Here is a 23,687-nt window from a genome sequence, read left to right on the forward strand (position 1 = left end):
CCTCTCGTTCCGTCCTCCTGGAGGACTTAATGACCTGCTCTCAGCCGCCCCCAGAGTGCTGCTCAGGCCCAGCCAGCTCTCACAGCCAGGGCCTGAGGAGAGTGTGGTGTCTGAGGGACTGGATGGACCACATTCATATCTGCATGCATCTGCTTGTTCTGTAGATGGAAACCAGACAGCTTCCTGTCCATGGACGTTTGTCTTGCGTTGTTTATCTGTTCAGGTGACAGAATCGCGTCGTCCAACGACGGGCGTCTGAATGCTGTTGTTTTGTCGTTTCAGGGAATCTGAAAGAAGATGGATCCTGAGAACCAGAACCAGAACCAGAGTGAGAACCAGAACCAGAGTGAATCGCTTTCTGACACCCCTCCAGCCCCCCAGCCTCCAGCCCCCCAGCCTCCAGCCCGCCAGCCTCCAGCCCCCCAGCCTCCAGCTCCAGCCAGGCCACGCAGGCCTCAGCGGACCCCCAGGGTGGAGGGCTCTGTGGACATCTGCGAGCCCAAGCCTGACCCCCCATCCTCCAGCCAGGACCAGGCCTCCAACCAAGTCCCAGATGCCCCGGCCGAGGCCAGCCACCCCAAGCCTCTGCGCCCCGCCAGACCCCCTGGAGGCCCCTCGGAGGGGGGCCCCAAGATGCCACCCCATCACCCGGGGGCCCGGACCCCCATCTCCATGAGGGCCGCCTCGGTGCCCCAGCCCCCGTCCTCCAGGCCTCTGCCCCCACACCTCACCCCTCACGCCCAGAGGGCTTTCTCCGTAGCGGGCACGGCCGACACCCAAGCCCAGACTGTGGAAGACTTCAGGTGAGCTCCACGACCCTATCTGAGGAGGGGTTAGAGAGAGGTGCTGTGTGTCAGACTGAGGGGGGTTAGAGAGAGGTGCTGTGTGTCAGACTGAGGAGGGGTTAGAGAGAGGTGCTGTGTGTCAGACTGAGGGGGGTTAGAGAGAGGTGCTGTGTGTCAGACTGAGGGGGGTTAGAGAGAGGTGCTGTGTGTCAGACTGAGGGGGGTTAGAGAGAGGTGCTGTGTGTCAGACTGAGGGGGGTTAGAGAGAGGTGCTGTGTGTCAGACTGAGGGGGGTTAGAGAGAGGTGCTGTGTGTCAGACTGAGGGGGGTTAGAGAGAGGTGCTGTGTGTCAGACTGAGGGGGGTTAGAGAGAGGTGCTGTGTGTCAGACTGAGGGGGGTTAGAGAGAGGTGCTGTGTGTCAGACTGAGGGGGGTTAGAGAGAGGTGCTGTGTGTCAGACTGAGGAGGGGTTAGAGAGAGGTGCTGTGTGTCAGACTGAGGGGGGGTTAGAGAGAGGTGCTGTGTGTCAGACTGAGGAGGGGTTAGAGAGAGGTGCTGTGTGTCAGACTGAGGGGGGGTTAGAGAGAGGTGCTGTGTGTCAGACTGAGGAGGGGTTAGAGAGAGGTGCTGTGTGTCAGACTGAGGAGGGTTAGAAAGAGGTGCTGTGTGTCAGACTGAGTGGGGTTAGAGAGAGGTGCTGTGTGTCAGACTGAGGAGGGGTTAGAGAGAGGTGCTGTGTGTCAGACTGAGGGGGGGTTAGAGAGAGGTGCTGTGTGTCAGACTGAGGAGGGTTAGAGAGAGGTGATGCCGGGTCGACCGTGTCCCCTGTGTCGGTCAGGATGGATGAATGGATGAATGGATGAATACATTTGACTTGAATATCAGTTGAATTGAACTGGATTGTTCCTTGAACCCCAACAGGGTTCACATCATCACCTGGAACGTGGGCTCCGCCATGCCCCCCGATGACATCACCGCGTTGCTAGGGCTCCACATCGGCGACGGCAACACAGACATGTATATAATTGGGTGAGCTCATTCACTCCATACCGGTTCTCTATTGGAGTGTTTATTTCCTGTATGTTCTGTCTTGTCAGCTAATCAGCTACCAGCATCAGCAGGCATGTTGGCTCCAAGGTGTCAGATTAGACGAGGTGATGGTTCTGTACCTGGTCGCCCAGGTTACTAACGGGTCATTGTTGACGTCTCTCTCTCAGCTTACAGGAAGTGAACTCCATGATCAACAAGAGGCTGAAAGACGTACTGTTCACAGACCAGTGGAGCGATGTCTGCATGGAAAGACTCTGCCCCTTTGGATACGTGCTGGTCAGTGAAAGGTTAACTACGCACGTAGTTACCGGTCGCACGCACACACGCATGTAAAAAAACGGAAAGCTTTTGAAGCTGTACAGTTCTCTTGCTGTTTTTCAGACCTTGTCATGTGTGTAATATGTGCAGGCAGATCACTGCCGATGAGCTGATGACTTCAAACATGCGTGCAGTGTTGATTTATCTATTATCTTCCTGTCTATCAGACTCCCTTGATGACAAGCACATAACACACACACACACACACATAACACACACACACACATAACACACACATACATAACACACACATTTAACAAAAGCTCTATACCTCCCCCATTTTCTTTATCTTTGTTCCTCTCCATTTATCTCTCTCTCTCACACTCACACACACACACACACACTCAGACACACACACACACACTCAGCTCTGTGGCTTATCTTGAGCCCCTCGCCCAAAGGCATGCTGCAGCACGATTGGTCAGGGAACATTTTCCAAGGTCCTTATTTACGCTCTCTATCCAGTCACACTCAGCGAGTGTGTGTGTATATGCATGTGTGTGTGTGTGTGTGTGTGTGTATGTGTTTGTGTGTGTGTCTGTGGAGTGAGAGAGGGGGAGGGGGAATGGGAGAGAGGGAGAGAGGGAGAGAGGGAGAGAGAGAGAGAGAGGGAGAGAAAGGGAGAGAGGGAGAGGGAGAGGGAGAGGGAGAGGGAGGGAGAGGGAGAGGGAGAGGGAGAGGGAGAGGGAGAGGGGGAGAGGGAGAGGGAGAGAGGGAGGGAGGGAGAGGGGGAGAGGGGGAGAGAGGGCCAGCCAGTCGGCGTGGGAGGATCAGAGAGAGCTTGTGAGTGCATGTGTGTTATGGGGGGACCCAGCTGGTCCAATGTGTTGGTTTCGGTCTGTCAGAGTCTAACATGTCGCCCGTCCCTGCTGGAGAGGAGAGCGATGATTCAGCTGCACAGTGCAGGGAGCCCCACAAGCTGCTCTCACAGAGGGACAGGCTATACGTGGGGCTGTGAGCCTGGGGTTTGATGGAGCCCTGTCTGTCAGACTGACGAGGCCTCCTCCGGGAGCCAACTGGCCCTCATCACCAGGACGGCTGTCTGCGGAGGTGGGTCCTGATGGAAATCCTGGGTGGATTTTTACATTTGAACCAGTAATTCATTTCGCAGACGCCTTTTTATACAAGGCGACTGACACACGTGGAAAGTACAGCAGGATGGATGTGGTGTGTTCTGTGTCTGTCTGGCTGTCCAGGGTGTCCAGGGTGTCCAGGGTGTCCAGGGTGTCCAGGGTGTGGAGGTCTCCAGGAAGGGGAGGTGAAACCAGACACCTTTAGTTTCCACCCCTCGGTCAGCGATAGGCTCCCCTCTCCTCGTCCATCACCCCCCCCCCCCGCGCGCGCGCGCACTCCCCCTGCCTCCTCTCAACCCTCCCCCTTCCATCAACCCTCCACACCCTCAACCCACCCTCCACCTTTCCTCTTAATCATCCTCCCTCCCCTCTCAAAATCCCCGCCTCCCATCCTGAACCTGAAAGCCTCTGGAGACCAATCACAGCGAGGGGCCGGCAGATATCGACCGTCCGTCTTGAAAACAGATCCTAACCCAAGACATCTGCAGCCCCTTCCAGAAGCATCTACAGTTTCTGGCTTAATCAGCTGCTGGTGTAACAAGCCCAGAGGATGTCTGGCAACAGCAAAACACACGTTACACTTTGTGTTGTAGACACTGGGGGATACTGAGGGAAAATAGCAAGGTATACACTGAATTAAATAACGCTTTTACTGGAGATTACTAGCTAGGTACGCACTTATGTAATCGATAGATCATGATGAGATAAGATAATGGCTTTTCTGGAGATCAAACTAGGTTGGTATACATTGAATGAGATCATTTTGTTTCTGGAACACTTGCATGGATGTTACTGTCAGGACCATGGCTGTTCGTATTCAGGGCAGCCGTACTAACAACTCACGTTGGCCCTAAGTCACACACACACACACACACACACACACACACACACAAATGTAATCATGCACACACACACTTGTAATCATGTATGCACATATCACTCACATACAATCATGCGTATACACACATCACACACACTGTCTATATATATACAGTAAGCACACACAAATACACACACACGTAATCATGCATGCATGCATCACGTACACACACTGTATAGAGACTGCGTGCTGGTGGGGCTCAGTGTTGAGTCTATTCTGGGTAACATGGAAACAACAGCCTCTAGGGCCTCTCGTAGCTTTGAGGGATGTTGATCAGAAGTATTTAACACACACTCGTACAGACTGGCCAAGTAGGCTACCACCACACACACACACACACACACACACGCCCTCACACTGCCCACACACACAAAAGCACACAATCTCTGTCCAGTTCACGGTTCAAGACACACCGTTACGCAACAGCGTCTTCCAGATAGCCAGGGAGAACCGAAAGGGAGAGAGGGCTCTTCACGTGGGGGGAGTGCGTTACTGGCCAGAGGGACGCTCAGGCAGGGTCGGACAGGCTTCTGAAGGCCGAAGTGGGCATGGGGTGGGGTGGCATTTATGTGAAGAATGCAAGACGGGAAATGCAGGAAGTAGCTGGTGGTGTGTGTGTGTGTGGGGGGGGGGGGGAGGGTATTTACATCAGGAATAAAACAGGATGTGCAGTCTGTGTCATATCCTGACGCAATCTCTCTCACGATGGTACATTGTGTAAGCAATTAGCTAATGGGACGATAAGATGGGCTCAATATGGAGAGGGTGAAAAAGGCCTTGTCTTTCACTGCTGGTCTGCTGGTCCTGGTGTCTGCTGGTCTGCTGGTCCTGGTGTCTGCTGGTCTGCTGGTCCTGGTGTCTGCTGGTCTGGATGCACACCAGCCGCGTTGCAGCTCTGCCTGTCGAGGCTGCTGATGATGTCAGAGGCTCTGTGGTCAGTGTTGTGGGCCGTCACGTGGAGCGAGTCCTCATACAGAGATGAGAGACTGGCGGCCATGGCCTCCTTTATGTCCACTGCTTCATGCAAAACACTGCAGCAGCCTTCAGGGCCGGACGCAAATGTGAGAGAGAGAGCGAGAGAAATAGAGAGGTTGTGTGTGTGTGAGAGAGTCTCTGGTGTTTGTGTATGTGTGCGTGGGAAAAAGAGAGAGAGAGAGAGATACACAGTTTGCTGGGTTATGATAAGTCGGATATTTGAATAAGCCAACAGTATGTCTCAGCACCAGGTCTGCCTGAGGGGTGTTGAGGTGTGATCTTTTCCTGTATCAACAAGCACACATCTTCTGTTCTCTGTGTTGAGCTGCAGTTATGTAGCCACAGCTGAAGCCCTCTGTGAACAGATACTATTCCATTTGATTTCTCACTCCTTCTCTCTCACCCTCTTTCTTTCTCCCCCGCCCTCCTTCCCACCCTGCTCTCTCCCTCATCCCTCCTCCCCCCTCCCCCCTCCTTCTCACCCCCCCATCTCCCCCCTCCTTCTCCCCCCTTATCCCTCCTCCTCCCCCCTCACCCCTCCTTCTCCCCCCTATCCCTCCTTCTCCCCCCTCACCCCTCCTTCTCCCCCCTCCTTCTCCCCCCTCACCCCTCCTTCTCCCCCCATCCCTCCTTCTCCCCCCTCATCCCTCCATCTCTCTCTCCCCAGGTGACGTCCCAGCGTATGCAGGGCGTGCTGCTGTTGGTCTTTGCCAAGTATTACCACCTGCCCTTCCTGAGAGGAGTCCAGACCCAGACCACCCGCACAGGCCTGGGGGGCTACTGGGTGAGACACACACACACACACACACAGGACACTACTCACACACACACACACACAGAACACTACTCACACACACACAGAACACCACTCATATACACAACACACACAGGACACTACTCACACACACACACACAGAACACCACTCATATACACAACACACACAGGACACTACTCACACACACACACACACACAGAACACCACTCATATACACAACACACACAGGACACTACTCACACACACAAACACACACACAGAACACCACTCATATACACAACACACACAGGACACTACTCACACACACACACACACACAGAACACCACTCATATACACAACACACACAGGACACTACTCACACACACACACACAGGACACTACTCATATACACAACACACACAGGACACTACTCACACACACACACACACACACAAAACACCACTCATATACACAACACACACAACATTCACACATGTACACACACACACACCACCAGCTCAGTGAGACAGGTCCACCTGACAGACTGCCCCCCCCCCACCCCAGCCCCCCAGGTCTGGAGAGAGAAGACAGTCTCAGGAAGTCTCACAAAGCCCCCACTGTTTCTGTGGAGGTGTCAAATGCCACGCCTCTCCTGACCTTTCACCCTGACACCCTCCTCTTCCCGCTCTCTGCGTCTGGCTCGTCAAGCCCCTGTGTGGACTTCAGACGTGTGCTGAGCTCTGTGATAAGACCAGACAAGGGAAGCTTAAACAAATGTCCCTAAACGTCCATATAAAGCATTCGCAGGCTGGATCCTTTTGCGGTACATTTACATTTGTGCATTTAGCAGACGCTTTTATCCAAAGCGATTTCCAAGAGAGAGCTTTACAAAAGAGCATAGGTCACTGATCATAACAACGAGGTAGTCCCAAACATTGCAAGCAGCCAAAACATGAAGCATACATTGTGAAAAAACTAAACAAGTGCCAAAGGGAAGACCCATAAGAGCATGCAGTTATACAAGTTACAAATTAAAACAACATGAACCACAAAAAGTGGAAGACTGTACCTGTAGATCAGGGGTGTCAAACTCCAGTCCTCGAGGGCCGCTGTCCTGCATGTTTTAGATGTTTCCCTGCTCCAATACACCTGATTCAATTAAATGGGTTGTTATAACAACCATTCATTAGAATCAGGTGAGCTGGAGCAGGGAAACATCTAAAACATGCAGGACAGCGGCCCTCGAGGACCGGAGTTTGACACCCCTGATGTAGAAGAACAATCCAGAGTAAAATATTTCACAGCGAGTACAAGAGTTAACTTCGTAATAACTAACCTACAAGAGCAACAAGTCACTCAATAAGAGTCATTGTGATCCTGGAGGTAACTAACATCAGGTCCAGGCAAGCATTCCTAAGTGCCGTTGAGATAATTGCAGTCTTCTCAACATTTAAATTTAGTCATTTATCAGATGCTCTTATCCAGGGCGACTTACAGTAAGTACAGGGACATTCCCCCGAGGCAAGTAGGGTGAAGTGCCTTGCCCAGGGACACAACTCATTTGTAAAATGACCGGGAATTGAACCAGAAACCTTCTAATTGGTAGCCTGATTCCCTAACCGCTCAGCCATCTGACCCCCTTAACAGAAAACAGCAAATAACGACGGGTCTTTCAGGGACGCGTAGAGAGGCGTGGTCTCTGAACTGTCCTTCCTGCGTGAGATGAACGTCAGCGCATTCCGTGTCTCGTCGTTCCTCCGGTCAGAGAGCCCAGCGGGACACCAGCGGGAGACGGGATCCGCCCAGCCCTCACACTGGGCAGAGTAAACACCCACCTGAAATATTCATCCAAGTTAAATATTGATAATAGGCATCTGCAGGTCGTTAGCTCCGCTGGGGGGGGGCTTCCTGTCGGCAGATAAAAGTCACGTCCTCACGTCTGCCTCCTCTCCCACCTGCCCCTGGTCGTCAGGGGCGCCCTGGTCGTCAGCGGCGCCCTGGTCGTCAGGGGCGCCCTGGTTGTCAGGGGCGCCCTGGTCGTCAGGGGCGCCCTGGTCGTCAGGGGCGCCTCTAAGAATGTTCGGCCCCCATGAAGAGATAGTAATTTTGCCCCTCACCCCGCCCCCTCTCCATTTCCGTGATGTCTGTTTCACATAAACACGTTTTCATTCCAATTTGCCCCTTCCCTCCCCCAATGGGGTAGTGAGTCCTCTCCTCACAGCTGTGCCCTCTGTGACTCGGTGACCTCTGACCTCCCCCACCCCCCCCCCCTCTCCCTCCCTCTCTCCTGATGGCAGGGGAACAAGGGGGGGGTGAGCGCCCGTATGTCTGTGTACGGTCACTCTGTGTGCTTCCTCAACTGCCACCTGCCAGCTCACATGGAGAACTCAGAGCAGCGCATGGAGGACTTTGAGAGCATCCTGCAGCAGCAGCAGTTTGAGGCCCAGGCAGCCACCGGGGTCCTGGACCACGAGTGAGTCACACACACACAAACACACACACACACGTGTACACACACACTCACACATCTGCATAAATATGATTGACGTTATTGTCCTTCCTAGCGTGGTGTTCTGGTTCGGGGATCTGAATTTCCGCATCGACGACTTGGAAATGCATGTGGTGAAGGCAGCCATCGACAACAACAAGTATTCCATTCTGTGGGAGAAAGACCAGGTGAGACATCTCAACCTCGCAGCTTACTGAGTGTCCATCTTTATCCTGGACCCTACCTGCAGTGTGTAGTGTGCGCCACTAGAGGGCGACAAGAGACCTAGTAGTCTCTTTACACAAGCAAGTTTTGTACCGAGAGCTCCGACTTTATCATTTCAGTAAACATTACAGTTTGATAATGTGTGTTAGGTTTAAAAAAATAACTCTATGTCCAACATTTGAAAGTGACAGATTGACTCTTTATTTCTGTTTAATAACCGATTTTGCGGTAAATCTGTAATCAGCTGAACAAGGCCAAAGGAAACGAGATTGTTCTGGAAGGATTTCTGGAGGGTCCTCTGAAGTTTCCTCCCACGTACAAGTTTGACACTGGGACACACACGTACGACACGAGGTTTGTCCGCTCGGCTGTCTAGACTCACTTTGTTTTTCATTCCAACCTTGAGTGCCATGAGTAGCTTCCTCTTTTAATGATCTGTCTCTCTCTGACTATCCCTCTCGCTGTCTCCCTCCCCCCTCTCTCCCCTCCCTCTTTCTCTCCCCTCCCTCTCTCTCTCCCCTCTCCCCTCTCTTTCTCTGTCTCCCTCTCTGTATGCCTCTTCCCCCCCCCCCTTCCCACCCCCCCCCCCCCCACTCCCTCTCTCTCTCTCCCCTCCCTCTCTCCCTCCCCTCCCTCTCTCTGTATCCCCCCTCCCTCCCCTCCCCTCCCCTCCCCTCAGTGGTAAGAAGCGCAAGCCGGCGTGGACCGACAGGGTCCTGTGGCGTCTGAGGGCCCCGGTCCCGTCTGGCCCCGCCCCCGATGGCGGTGGTAACAAGCACGGCTCCTTGTCGTGCTTGAGCACAGGCACCAGGGTGACGCAGCACTTCTACCGCAGCCACATGGAGTACACCGTCAGCGACCACAAGCCTGTCGCCTCCATCTTCACCCTGCAGGTCAGACACCTCGCCCCAGCGCCCCCACCCCCAACACCCAAACTGCACCCATTCTCTACCTTCTTTGCTGTCTCGCTCTCCAACTGTCCTGTCAGTCAATAAAAGCAAACACAGATACAGTGCATCTAAGTAAGTACAGGGACTTTCCCCCCCGAGGCAAATAGGGTGAAGTGCCTTGCCCAGGGACACGTCATTTTGCGCGGGCGGGAATCGAACCAGCAACCTTCTGATTGGTAGCCCGATTCTCTAACCGCTCAGCCATCTGACCCCACACTACCCCCCTTCTTTCCTGTCTCTCTCCAACTGTCCTATCAGTAAATAAAAGCTGAATAAAGGCAAACACAGATGCAGTGTGTGTTTACCAGTGGTCCTGTGTCTGTGTCTAGTTCCCCTACAGGGTGGATATGCCCCTGGTCACTCTCATGGTGGAAGACGAGTGGAACAGCATAGCAGATGCCACCGCCAGATTCAAGGTTGCTCCCAACTTCGCCCGGAGCTCCTGGGATTGGATCGCCCTGTACAAGGTACCTCATGTTTCTCCGGTGTTGACGGGCTGTCAGTTACACGGCCCGGGTCATGACAGAAACGTCGAGTTATAAAAATAAAAAAAACGTTTGCGTTTCCAGGTGGGGTTCAAACATCACAAGGACTACGTTGGATATGTGTGGGCCAAGCAAGACGAGGCAGATTTCCATCGACAGGAACACCAGGTACGGAATCGTAAGAAGGCGACTGAAATACAGAGATTGGTCTTACGACTGTCTTACTAATGTGCTCTCTCTCTCTCTCTGTCTCTCTGTTTCTCGCTCTCTCTGTCTCTCTCTCTCTTCCTGTCTGTCTGTCCGTAACCTCTTGCAGGTCACCTTCACCGAGGAAGAACTGCCCAAGGGTTCCGGAGACTTCCTCTTGGGTTACTATAGCAACAACATGAGCAGCATCGTGGGAGTGACCGAGCCGTTCCAGGTGAGGAGGAAGAGGAGAGAAGGTTCCAGAACCTCCGTCAGGGCTCCGGAACCTTTACTTACTCTTCCTTTTTCTCTCTCCCCCCACCTCTCCTCCTCCTCAAACTCCCCCCTCCCTTTCTCCTCCACCCCCCTCCCTGCTGCAGATCCAGCTGCCCACCTCCAGCCCCGAAGCCAGCCCCTCCGACAGCTCCGAATTCAGCTCCGAGGACGACAGCATGAAGGGCTCGCGCAGCCCCAGCCCCAGCAAGCGCAAGCGCCGGGGTCGCCGCAGCAACAGCCGGAGCGGAAGCCCCACAGCGCCAGCGGTGGAGGGCCTCAGTCTGCACTCCGCCCAGGACGATGCCCCCAACGGGCCAGCAGGGGGCACTGACGAGGCCTCCAGTCCAGGGGAGAAGGCAGGGGCCGGGGCTGGGGCCGAGGATGCAGGGTTGTGATTGAGCCCCCCCCCCCCTTGTCTGTTGGTCTGCCGTCCTGGGGCCACATGGCTAACTCCTCAGTGTGGTTTGTTTTACACATGCACTGTATTGTATGTTTCCTTTAGTGAAAATGCACATTCTCTGATGCCATGTCTTTAAGGCCAGGGCCAGGGCTCTGGTCGGAGGGGAACCCTCGTCTTGATTTATTTTTAAAAGCTTCTTGCGTTCTCCTTTCAAAAAAAAAAGTAAGTGTAGGTTTCTCTCCTTTGCCTCCTCGCTCTCCAGTCCCTCCTCTCCTTCTGGGGGGGGGGCGAGGCAGGGCCTTGTTGGCTGCTTTCGAGAGCCTCATACGACGAGATCTAGGGGCAGCACAACTTCACGCTTTGTTTCTCAGACGTTTTGAAACTGTGTATTAGTCTTTGTGCCCTTGAGACTTAGTCTGCAGATTAGCATGTGCGGGCCGGAGAACAGTCTTGTGACGAGGTAAGCGATTTAGCTTCCACGAAAAGTATTCGGACAGAATTTGGAGCCTCGATTAAGTCTGGTCTACAGTTCAGTAGAGAATTGTCTTATGTTTCCATGGAGATAGCCATATGGCTCTATTGTACAACGTAAGGCCCTACGCGGACCAAGGAAGCATGCATCCACACCTAAATAAAAAACGCCATTCTAATAGCATTCTTTAGTTTTAGACTGAATTCAACATGCTGTACAGCAAAGTCAGGATGACAATAAGGTGTCTAGTCAACAGGGGGCAGTGTTCACCTTCAGGGGTACCTTGTAATTACTGTCATCCTCTTTCCTTCTCTCTCAACTCCTCTCTTTCTGGTTCTACGGTCTTTAACCTCTTTCACCTCTATCTCTCTCATATATCTCACTCTCCCTCTCTTTGTGTCTCACGTCATCTCTCCCTCCCTCGTCTCTCACTTTACTCTCTCTCTTTCTCTTCCCGTCATACACACCTCTTCTCTCATCCTCCTCTCTTCTCTACCAGTAGTCATGGTGATTAGCTGACGCAGTTCTGTCATTTCTAGTAGTAATGTGTTGGATTGGTAGCTTGTGACCTCCAGTGCAACCATCCTAGACTATTTACCTATGGGCTGTTACTGTAACTTAGGAGTGCGTCTGCTGTTGTATTGTAACCTAATTGTGTGTGTGTGTGTGTGTGTGTTATATGAATGGATTTGTAGGGAAGTGATTGAGTATTTGGATGTCTGCAGGTGTGTGTGTGTATGTGATTGCATGGTTTGCTGGACATACTCTACATTCCAGAACTGTGATTTGGTGCCGTTAAGTGCTGTTTTTGACTCCTCTTTGTAAAATATTTGGCTGTTGAGACTTAATAAATGTGATGAGGACAGTTTGACCTCTTAGATAACGGCTGAAAAGGAACAGCGCAGGATATGTGTGCTTGCAGAAACCAGAAGGACTTTTATGTATTTCATTCAATTTATTTGTGTATTGTACACATTTGATTATATTCAACTGATCGAACTGAAAAAAAGACAAAAGAAACTAGATTATTTACTGGAACTTAACTGCTACTGTACTGTATAGGAACATGTCTTGAAGTTCATTTCAGGGACTAGATCTGTGCAAAAAGGGAAGGAATAGATTGTCGGTTGATTTAAAATATAACTGTCAATGGTGATAGAAGAGAGTTTTCCAAAGGACTGTCACTGTTCTAAAATCTTGTTTTTTAAATCATGTTATATGATCACGTGTGCAATGATATATATAAATATATATATATATGGATATATATATAAATATATATATATGGATAGAAACTTTAACTGAAGAATGTGATTATATGCTTATTTTGTGTTTAAAACAGGCAAGAGTATGTATGTAAATGACAAATAGAGAAAAGATGACAATCAAAGCCAAAAAGATTTATTTTCTTATAAGTGTCTGATGAGCCTGAATCCTGCTGGCCAATCATTTCAATGCGAAATAGAGTGTAGTGATATTGCATTTGATTTTATATTTCATTTCACATAATGTACTGTATTGTTTCTTTTTACTTGTATATATCTATCCACGCACACGGCATAATTTTATGTGGGTGTAAAACAATTTTAAATTCAAAGTTTTATCTGCAGATAAATGTTAGCTTTTATTGTCTTTTATTGTGGATTGATTAGGTTCTGCAAGCTTGTACTGTATGTACTAACTGGGATGGATGTGGACTGTCAGGGCGGAGCGATTTCCGTAAACCGAACAAGACTAACTGGTTGTTGACTGTTGACATCTGAAGGAGGTGTGAGGCTCTTCCCACGAGGTTGGATGTGAGCGTATCAGAGCTTGAAGCCCTCCGGTTCTTCACCAAAACAGATGCACGCTGTCCAGACGGAAGAATAAAGCTCCTCCTCAAGCTGGTTTGTTTGTAGAGTCTTATTGTTCTTGTTTGGTGGGCCAGACTAAAGTGGGCCAGACCGCACACTCACAACCTTATGTAAGACAGTTGTGAGGTTCACTGCGACTGGCAGGTTTGAACACTGAAGCAGGACAAGGAAACAGAGTTGCAAGGAAAGCTCAATTCACTCGTTAACAGGCAAACCAGGAGATCAGTCAAACAGGCCAGCAGATCAGACTATGGGCAGGCAGGGAATCCTAGGCTCGTACAGCAGGCCAGCTCGGTCTGGGAGAGAGAGAGAAAAAAAACAAAGAATGAAGAATGCAAAAAATCTTGGCACAACAAAACGTTGGCAGGCAACTAAAGGAAGAGGACTGTTTACAGGGAGGGGGCCTCGGGGGAAGAGCTGCAGGTGAGGTAGGTGGTAGTGCAGGTGAGGTAGGTGGTAGTGCAGGTGAGGTAGGTGGTAGTGCAGGTGAGGTAGGTGATGAGGTAGGTGGTAGTGCAGGTGAGGTAGGTGGTGAGGTAGGTGGTAGTGCAGGTGAGGTAGGTGGTAGTGCAGGTGAGGTAGGTGGTGAGGTAGGTGGTAGTGCAGGTGAGGTAGGTGATGAGGTAGGTGGTAGTGCAGGTGAGGTAGGTGGTAGTGCAGGTGAGGTAGGTGGTGAGGTAGGTGGTAGTGCAGGTGAGGTAGGTGATGAGGTAGGTGGTAGTGCAGGTGAGGTAGGTGGTAGTGCAGGTGAGGTAGGTGGTAGTGCAGGTGAGGTAGGCCAGTAAAACTAAACGAGGTGACGGCAGGACAGGAGGGAGTGGCAGGGTGGGAAGTGACGAGCATGAGAACTGAAACCTGATGAAAGTAACTTAAGAGTAAGTGGGGTTTGTGATAGCTATAGTGTAAAACTAAGACGTTTTCCCCAGCTACCTTCTGCTCTTGTATTCGGTATGCGCAGTGGTCCTGTGCAACTATTGCAATCATATGAGTATTGGATATTTTCTGTGGAGAGGTCATTGACTATGTTGATGTGGACTTTGAAATGCCCTATTTAGGGAATTCCCCAAATAGTATAGGCAAGCTCAGTCTTGTCTAATGTTAGCATGGGTTTTGCAACCAATAAAAAGGTGTGTAAAAGCCTCACTAGTATCCACGCACACTGGTGTTGTCATGTTACACAAATGGTGTTATATGACAAAAAAAAATGTCAGTCAAGGTTACGAAACAACTATTTCTTCATAAATTGTGTCTCAAATAAAAATCAGTCAAGGTCACGAAACTACCATGGAAAGGCTACCGTCATTGTCCCACCATTGAAAGGCAAACGTCATTGTGTTCATTCAATGGTATTTTCGTAACCTCACAAAAAAATTGACACGCTTTATGAAGAAATAGTTGTTAAGGACGAAATATCCTGATATCATTTTCATTGTATACATAAACGCCCACCTAACAACTTTTAGCCTCCAACGTGACACTGTCGGTGTCGACACTGATGCAATACCAATGACATGTTGGGTGACATGGTCAGGTGACACCAAAACACACAAACAGAAGATAAGAGCGAAGACTGGACAGGTCACAGCATATTTTCATGTAAAGCATATGTAGGCTCCATGCACCGAAATCATTTCACAGCGATTACATTTATCGGTTTATCGTAGCGCATTTGTAGTGTAACAATAAGATGGATGTTAACTGGGACCATTAGGTAGTGGGGCGACCAAAATCAGTTCAGTAGGACAGAGCATGGCATGGTAATCTTTGGTTTTACTGATAAGAATCTCCTCATTTTGCGATGAGCCAAGGAAGCGAGTTTTTGGTATTCAACGTTGCTATTATCCTGCAGGATTGTCATCATGACTAAGCGGGTCAAAGGCAACTCCGTTTCCCATAGGGTGTGATTCTTGAACCGTTGAAGGAATATAAACAAAATCATACTTCTTTGTCACAGCCGGAGGCCCTAGGCTATCATAATCGCTGGGTAATGCATTGTCATTGTGACCGTACTGTATCAGGCAGGGTTGGTCTTAACAAATTGTTTAATCGTGTCAGTGATAAATGACTATTGTTTCAGTAAAGAAAAGGAAAACCGTACATCCTTGATGACTCAGCAGCTTCTGTTTGTTTATTATTTTCCCTCCAACAAAATACAATTATGGTGTTTGATTTCACTGGCACAGATTTGGCCAAAGATCAGTTTTGTAGAGAAAGTAAAAGACGCTTGAGTGAGCTCTGGTTGTCATCCTGTAACTCACACTAGACAGACACCCAGCCACGTAGGCTACATCAGGCACGACAGGCTTAGATCGCTCATCCTTCTGCCCGGTGACACAACACAATCAGTATTAGGCTACTGAGAGCTGCTCTGCACTGTATATCACTCTTCATAGTGCTAGACTATATGTGGTTAACGTAAAACAAATAGTTGGTTATTGTAGGCCTATATTCCTACCACTTCCCCGTGCGTCGTTTTTTCCTAATATTTAGTAAGTAGAAGTATTGTTTGATATCTCGAGTTTTTACGTGACGTTTGGATGGTGGACCTAACCTCTTTGGTTCCGATTTTGAAAATCTATATGTGTCAATCAATGTCCATTTTGAGTGTTGTCATATATGTCAACTCTCCATGGATTTTACATATCATTGGAGGGCATTAAACCAATATCCTGTGACGGGGTCTCAAATCCACCATCCAATAAAGTGTAATAAAACACACTTAAACCCCCATTTGAAAATACACTGAAGTGTAACAGACCTACAACCAACGTTCACAATTTGATTTACGGCTGCCTGAAACATTGTTATGCCAGGAGCATTGCCAACAGTAACCACCTGATGAACCTGAAATACATTTATGACTAAGTAAAAGCTGTACAATGAAGTCAAAAGCCTAGACTGTAATCTCTTACGTAGCCTAACTCAATACAGATATTCACCCACCCTACCCTCCGGACAAATCTGATCAACTTAGGCTTTCTGCTTTGTAACTTAATCAATAGCCTTGACTTGGTCCCGTAATACTTATCAGAGATAGAGAAAGAAAGACATAGAACACATTGTTCCAACTCGAAGTCTACCTGGTCCATGTTTTAGGCCAACCTCCACCCCCACGTTTGATATGGTAGAGTCCACAGTGACGTCTGCGCGACCGAGAATAAATAGTGGAAGGCTGCGCCATCCAGTGCGTGAATGCCTGGAATGAACCACAGCAGGGTAGAAAGAGCGATAAAGCGGAGCCATTAGCTTAAAACACCGGTTGTAATTGTGTTGATACATTTCATACTTCTAAAGCGTTTGTATTTCCGTAAAGAACTATAGAAACGATGAACGGACAAATTAACGGTTTTCACAACTCCCTTATTGAGGAGGACTGCTTCTTGTTCACGTCGGAGTCGGTCGGAGAAGGGCACCCTGGTAAGATATTAGCTAGGTAGCTAACGCCGTAGTACCGGGTTAGCCCATAAGCCAAACACAAGCCTACCAAGTGCCGATTTTAATTTTGGCCTATTAGTTACGTGTTATATGTATTCACCAACAGTGTTCTGAAAATGTCGTTGCATGTAAAAACGATCTAGTTATCTTTCAATACCTGACATGCTAGTTGCCTGTGTTAAATGGTCCATCTCAAGCCTCGTGTTTTACAGCTAGCTAGCATCTTGCCGCATGGCCATATGTGGGGTGGGCCAAATGGTCTGACATAATTTTTGCAACTGTTAGCAATCTTGGGGACAAACTCCCTGCTTAGAATGTAGGCTACTATTGTGACCAAGGAAGCGCGCATAGCTCGCTAGTTAGCTTTTACCCTACCTGCGGACAAGATAGCCCGCCAATACTGAAGGGCTAACCTAATGCGAATTTGACAAAATACGTAGACTGTATTGTTTGTGTGATGCCGCGAGCCCCAATATTTGTCTAAATGTGGTCCGCTAAGCCGGGATGGTTGGATTAGTTCTTGCTCTACACAAACATTGCATGGATTAACATTTTCAATTCTACATGCACTCCTTAACTTTAAGTGTTAAGGCGACTGCCAACTGTTAATTGTAATATATTTTAACGGTCGCCAACCACGTGATCCCAGGCTGCGGTCATGGAAACTCACTGCCGTACAGTAGGTTTTCACACTTAATTTGAGGGGCGCTCGACACCGGCATATTAATGGTCCCGATCAATCACATAAAATGCATAGTTGGAATAACGGATCTGAAACATCCCGACGTTAACGATTTCAGCTACGCAGTGAAAAATTAATGTGGCCGCCGATGTCGTCAACAAAAGTTAAGGTTCATTAGACAGCGGATCAATAACTGCAAACCTTTTTGCTTTCCACAGATAAGATTTGCGACCAGATCAGTGATGCTGTGCTCGACGCTCACCTTAAGCAGGACCCTGATGCCAAGGTTGCTTGTGGTAAGAGAAAAGTGATGCAACCTCATCCTGCTATGAAGTCAGCTACTATTTCCTGCATTATTTAGCACCCTATTGAAAGTGTGTAGCAGGTTATTGTATTGTGTGGCAACAACACTGCTGCCACCACAGATGACAAAAAGGCATTTTCACTTTTGTTTCTTCCTCTGGCAGAGACTGTTGCCAAGACAGGAATGATCCTGCTGGCAGGTGAAGTGACATCTCGAGCCACAGTTGATTATCAGAAGGTCGTACGTGACACCATTCGTCACATCGGTTACGATGACTCTTCCAAAGGTGCGTTTCCCTCCGACTCCCCTCCCCTCCCAGCCATCCCTCAAATCCACTCTGCACTCAAAACGACTGACTGTGCCCTTTTTTTTTCTTTTTCTTTTTTTACGGCCCTCCTCGTTCGCAGGCTTCGACTACAAGACCTGCAACGTGCTGGTGGCTCTGGAGCAGCAGTCTCCTGACATCGCCCAGGGCGTTCACATCGACCGCAACGAGGAGGACATCGGGGCGGGGGACCAGGTGTGTGTTTTGGGTCCGTCGCTCCGCCCTGAGGGCAACCGTCCAGCAGCAAACACTGTTAGCAGAAGCAACTTTCTGTGTTAACGTCGCAGAAAAGGAAGGGGGGGGGGGACAGCTTAGTTGTTAGAGCACTTCGACTGCGGAGCAAGAAGTTCAAATACACTCCCCTCCTGTGCTCTAGTTCCGCCTTGGAGGAAAGCAGAAGCCAAACGAATACTTTGCATTGTTGTTGTTGCATGTTTTTCCTGACGGTTTGTCTTCTCTCCCAGGGCCTGATGTTTGGCTATGCCACTGATGAGACCGAGGAGTGCATGCCTCTCACCATCGTCCTTGCCCACAAGCTGAACGCCAAGATGGCCGAACTGCGCCGCAACGGCACCCTTCCCTGGCTGAGACCTGACTCCAAGACCCAGGTAGACCTCCTCACTGGAGCCAGGGGCAGGAATTTGAACCCGTTGGCCTATTTCTGTCAAGGTCATGTTATTTTAAATGATTCTCCTGAAGTAAAGGGACAGGACATCCCTTCTCTTTTTCTGTCCCCCTTACTATCTCTCCTATTCCCCTCCCCCTTGACCTTTAACCCCCTTGACCTCTAACCCCCTTGACCTCTAACCCGGAGCCTCTTCTCAAACCCTGTTCTCCGTCTCCTCAGGTGACGGTGCAGTACAGGCAGGACCGGGGCGCCATGCTGCCTGTGCGTGTGCACACCATCGTGGTGTCCGTGCAGCACGACGAGGACATCTGCCTGGACGAGATGCGCGACGCCCTGAAGGAGAAGGTGGTGAAGGCAGTGGTGCCCTGCGTCTACCTGGACGATGACACCATCTATCACCTGCAGCCCAGCGGGCGCTTCGTCATCGGGGGTCCTCAGGTGAGCGTCGGACTCCGCCTCCGGGTCAGGTGAGCGTCAGACTCCGCCTCCGGGGACGGCGCTAGCAGGGAGGACATGTTGTCGTCAAGATTTTTTGCATTTACCCCCCAAAAAGTACTTTAAATTCATAGAACATTGAAGAACTAAAGATGGGAGAGAAGCTGACTACAGATGTTAAAGTAATAGACAAGAAGTTGATTAAGTCCAAAAGTAAACTTGAATTAAACGTAATAATGGGAGTCCCAAGTTGTCCTTTTTTATGGACGGTAAAGTAAACCAAGTGCTCTTCCTACTAAAACGTCTGTGTTGTGTTGCCAGGGGGACGCTGGCCTGACGGGTCGTAAGATCATCGTGGACACGTATGGGGGCTGGGGGGCCCACGGCGGTGGGGCCTTCTCAGGGAAGGACTACACCAAGGTGGACCGCTCAGCGGCCTACGCTGCCCGCTGGGTGGCCAAGTCGCTGGTCAAGGCTGAGCTGTGCAAGAGAGTGCTGGTCCAGGTGAGGAAAGGGGGGGTGGAGAGCTGTCAAATGTGCCGACAATATCGCCCCTCCCACTAAAGAAAATAATATTTAACGGCTGCATTCTGAGGGGGAGGGAAGGAAAAAAAGGTGCTGTTCCACCCTACATTTGTAAACAAACCTAAGCCCCCTGTTTACATTTTAAACATATTTGTTTGTCTAGCCAGCTGATATTTTTAATAATGCCTCCCTCATTTTCCTAGAGTAGTAGAAGTCCTAGAGTCCAACCTGATAATTGATTGTGTCTGGGTCTGTATCAGGTGGCTTATGCAATCGGAGTGGCCCACCCCCTCTCCATCTCCATCTTCCACTACGGAACCTCCCAGAAGAGCGAGAGGGAGCTGCTGGACATTGTGAAGAAGAACTTTGACCTCCGACCTGGGGTCATTGTCAGGTAATGTAGAACCCTCTCAGTGCGCGTGGCTCTTAAGCCAATCAACTCCCTCCCCTCTATCCCTCCCCCCCCTCGCTCCTCCTTCTTTCTAATCTTGCCTCCTCTACGGTCTGCCTGAGCTGTCAATCACTGCTAGAGGCGGGCTTTAATGCCCTGTGGTGTAGATGCTGGACAGCGGCGTGGCCACACCCATTCCTTGTCTGCCTCCTGCTGTTGCTTCCTGTGTGGCTTTTGAATGCGCCAGACCTCCCCCATGCGCCACGGAAAAAACGCAGTGCCTAAGGTCACAGTTCAGCTGTCAAATCTGTTAGAGGCTGAAGTCTGTTTTATTACCCCAGAGAGAGAGGGGGGAGGGGTGGGGGGTTCCAACTGAAATTCCATTACTTCTCAGGGTTGTTAAAAGTTCAGAATCAGAATGGGTTTCATTCGCCATCAAAGTTTGCACAGACAAGGAATTTTGCTTTGGTAGGAAGGTGCATACATTAAACAATAGTGCAGTATTTACTTATTTTTATAAATGGGATCGATGCGCATTCCCTCCCAGCTGCAGTCCCCACACCGCTCGAGGCTGAGCAGGGTGGCAGGGTAAGTGAGGACGCTGCATCCCTTTCCCAGCCGCTCGACTGAACTTCTGTCCCATTTTTATTTTATTTTTTCCCCGTTTTGTTCGTGGCTCTCGACGCTCCCCACTGGCTGATTACCTGAGCGCGTTATGGCTGTGTGACTTGATGCCTGCCTCTGAGTTCTCCTGCTGTGTGACAGCTGCTAAATGAGTTAATTGTGTATTCCAGGGAGTTGGATCTGAAGAAACCCATGTACCAGCGGACAGCTGCCTACGGCCACTTTGGCCGAGACTCCTTCCCGTGGGAAGTGCCCAAAAAACTCAAATACTAAACCTGTCAAGCTTTTCTCTCCCAGGCCTGTTGGTGTATACTACAGAGAAGCCTTCATGGTCAACGGGGGAGAAAAGGCCCCTTTTTTTCAAAAATAAAAACTCCCCTCGTAGTGGCATCATTGAGGCCTCGTCAACACCCCCCCCCTCCCGCACCCCCCTCCCTCTCCCTCTCCATCTCTAGTCTTTGCTGTCTAGTGCTCTCTTGACTCGTCTTTCACATTCCCCAGGAAAGAGATACAGGAAGAATGATTGGATGTTACCAGATCATCTCTATGAAACATGGCACACTTGTGCTGCATTCGCTACACTAATGCCCCCTTCACCATCCAATCAGCTGCAGTTCGGCCATACTTACTTGGTCCGCCCCAACCATCAGCGCCGACAGACAGAGACCGTATACACAACATCCTTGTTTATTTACTGGTGCTGCTCTAGTAAGGGACCTTGCGGGCATCCGTGTAGTAGAAGTCTGCTTGTGTGGGATCAAATGGAGCTTAAGAGTCCCTCGCCAGTTTCAGTAAGTTATTGGTACTGAGCAACCTTCCACCCATTTGTCCTTGTTCCCCTTCCTTGCTTAATTCCCCATATCTTTGTGGAGGATGTAAAAATGGCACGTTTTTTTAGGGTCAGTGGTTAAGCTATGCTATGCATTGCAGGCTGAGGAACAAGGAAGTCATGTTTTTCAAGTTCTCCCCAGGATGAGCAGTATCTCGAGTCCCTGAACAGGCCTTTGTGGTTTTCTGGCGTACTACAGAAAAGTCAGAAGCTGCTATGTCACTGCTAAGGTCTACAGGGGACGTCTGAGTTTATACTGGACAGTTTGAACAATGGTGTGGATTGGATCGTCTGTTATTAACCTTGAAATTTATATTTATAAAAACTCCTTTTTCCGTCTGTCTTTTTTACATTTGTAAAACGTGGTTGTTGAGGGAACTCCCCAGGTTGGGTATCGACGGCGGGTGTAGCTACAGAGAAACCTGACCTGTCGTTATCCCTGAGGACAACTCTGTCACCGCGATGAGGAGCTCTTAAAAGTGCACAAGGTGACACGGCTCATTATTTATTTGTTCTCAAACTCGGCGTGGAGACAGAAGCTAAGCGAATCAGAAGGCAGCTTTCGACTGAAACGGGAAAGGCTCGAGTTTCTGAATCTCGTTTTTGATTTTGAAAAAAATAAAACGACATTACCTTTTTCGGCGCGTCTCTCGTGGTTCCAAAGTGTCCTACAGAAAAGCTTTGGTGTGCCTCTGTTGAGATCCGCTGCCGGCTCACGTGGTAATGTAGTTACCCACAGCCTCTGGGCCTGGTGCTGCTCCTCATCAGTGTCCCTAACCGTGGCGCGAGGGGGAGGGTGGCAGTTTGTCTGGTGTTGTACAGAGAAACCAGACATGTTTACATGCCACCCTCTGCCTGTGTTTGGGTTTAGGTTATTTCTCCCCCATTTTTATTTTTTACCACTCTTGAGGTCAGCCGGCAGGGCTACAGTGAGTGTAGGAGTGCCTTTTCTATTTCCTCTACTTCCTCTAACTCCCTCCCTCCCCCCCACAATCACTCTTGCTCCGTCTACGTGCGTCCAATATCTTGAGGAACAGGTAGCTTGTACTGTAAATGCTTCTGTCTTCAAAGGTTTTGATATTTATTCCTCCTGTCAATTACCTGAAATAAAAGGCATCTTTCCCATCATGAAGCATGTAGCCTGTGTCGTTTATTTTATGATTTTAATAGCAAGTCAAATAAAGTTAAACTGTGGTGCTGAGGTGTTTTTAATTATGTTCCACTTGAGTTATCCATGGTTCTTGTAAATTGAGAACAATGTAGAACCAGCACTGGTTAATCCAATCCTTCACAGAACAGAACCTAATTTAACAAGCACTTGTCCAAGCGACAAAGGGTATTTAAATTTAGAGAATGAGTCAGTTTGGGGGGCTTGGTAAGCTTTTGAAAAACTGATGTATTTTAGTTGGCCCTTCCTGGTTAACAAGAGGTTAAATAACTGATTATGAACAATCCATCCAGACTTTCACAAGCACTGTTCAACCAAGTATGGGCTTGCACCCACGACTTGTTCTGGATTTTGACATTATTCAATCTGCTGTATATCATGTTTAAAACTACAGAACCGACGGACCCTATGACCCCCTTGTGAGATTAAAAGTGCGGCCTAGAAAAGGGTGTTTTGTCTGCTTGAAAAGTGCATTCTCAGACTGCATGAGACTAGGGCTTTAAGACTGTCATTGTGTAAGCATAAACTACGCAACGGTTTTACTGCTGCACCAACAACCTTTTTTTTTATGCATTGTATAGCGATGCATTCAAATCAGGATTTGTCCAGAGGTTTTCTACAGCTGAGCCTTCAGTAAATCGGGTTTACTTCAAATCTACATTGGTAATCTTATGAGCTGAATCCTCTCAGTTAAATTGGGTAGACCAGTCACTACCTTGCATTGGCACAAACGATCGTCAGCTTTGGACATTGTATATTTGGCCGAGCTCTTGATATTAAGAAGATTTGTTAAAAGATTTAGTACATGTTTTCTTTACCTATAACACTAGCTTGCTTCTTAGCATGGAAACAATCAGGTATTGTTTATTGTTGAAACTGATTTATAGACTTGACTGCATGGTGTACAGTTCATTAAGGAGTCAGGTGGCTGAGCGGTTAGGAAATTGGGCTAGTAATCTGAAGGTTGCCAGTTCGATTCCCAGCCAAATGATTGTGTCCTTGGGCAAGGCACTTCACCCTACTTGCCTCGGGGGGAATGTCCCTGTACTTACTGTAAGTCGCTCTGGATAAGAGTATCTGCTAAATGACTAAATATAATGTTAAGGCCCAGTGCTACTTCTATTGTATTTGCTCTGTTAATCTTACTCCATTGAACAAACAAAATGTTG

General features: G+C 49.2%; 2 protein-coding genes across 2 annotated transcripts in view; both read left to right on the forward strand.

The window, feature by feature from the left end:
• inpp5jb (inositol polyphosphate-5-phosphatase Jb) overlaps window positions 1–13,205 on the forward strand; it is an 18,370-nt gene extending 5,165 nt beyond the window's left edge. The window contains exons 2-13 of the mRNA XM_084695128.1: window positions 283–803; window positions 1,707–1,814; window positions 2,003–2,111; window positions 5,749–5,865; window positions 8,135–8,310; window positions 8,402–8,513; window positions 8,795–8,904; window positions 9,230–9,443; window positions 9,830–9,967; window positions 10,070–10,153; window positions 10,302–10,406; window positions 10,552–13,205. Of these exons, the coding sequence (XP_084551254.1) occupies window positions 298–803; window positions 1,707–1,814; window positions 2,003–2,111; window positions 5,749–5,865; window positions 8,135–8,310; window positions 8,402–8,513; window positions 8,795–8,904; window positions 9,230–9,443; window positions 9,830–9,967; window positions 10,070–10,153; window positions 10,302–10,406; window positions 10,552–10,842 (2,070 nt within the window). The 5' untranslated portion in view covers window positions 283–297 and the 3' untranslated portion in view covers window positions 10,843–13,205. The remainder of the gene's footprint in view (window positions 1–282; window positions 804–1,706; window positions 1,815–2,002; window positions 2,112–5,748; window positions 5,866–8,134; window positions 8,311–8,401; window positions 8,514–8,794; window positions 8,905–9,229; window positions 9,444–9,829; window positions 9,968–10,069; window positions 10,154–10,301; window positions 10,407–10,551) is intronic.
• Window positions 13,206–16,348: 3,143 nt separating this feature from the next.
• On the forward strand, window positions 16,349–22,482 carry mat2ab (methionine adenosyltransferase 2Ab). Its single transcript, XM_084695129.1, has 9 exons — window positions 16,349–16,589; window positions 17,508–17,585; window positions 17,757–17,879; window positions 18,001–18,113; window positions 18,383–18,526; window positions 18,766–18,984; window positions 19,303–19,485; window positions 19,767–19,900; window positions 20,692–22,482. The coding sequence occupies exons 1-9, from the start codon at window positions 16,499–16,501 to the stop codon at window positions 20,792–20,794; spliced, it is 1,188 nt and encodes a 395-aa protein (XP_084551255.1). The 5' UTR covers window positions 16,349–16,498; the 3' UTR covers window positions 20,795–22,482.
• The last annotated feature ends 1,205 nt before the right edge of the window (window positions 22,483–23,687 follow it).

This window comes from Hypomesus nipponensis, chromosome 28 (assembly GCF_054491055.1).
Source record: "Hypomesus nipponensis isolate SF chromosome 28, ASM5449105v1, whole genome shotgun sequence".
Classification (NCBI taxonomy): domain Eukaryota; kingdom Metazoa; phylum Chordata; class Actinopteri; order Osmeriformes; family Osmeridae; genus Hypomesus; species Hypomesus nipponensis.

Bases quoted from the DNA above. Each gene is read 5' to 3' on its own strand.
- mat2ab (XM_084695129.1), top strand. From the start codon at position 16,499: ATGAACGGACAAATTAACGGTTTTCACAACTCCCTTATTGAGGAGGAC. The intron at 16,590-17,507 runs GTAAGATATTAG...TGCTTTCCACAG, and splicing joins GGTCGGAGAAGGGCACCCTG to ATAAGATTTGCGACCAGATC. The intron at 18,527-18,765 runs GTAGACCTCCTC...CCGTCTCCTCAG, and splicing joins GACCTGACTCCAAGACCCAG to GTGACGGTGCAGTACAGGCA.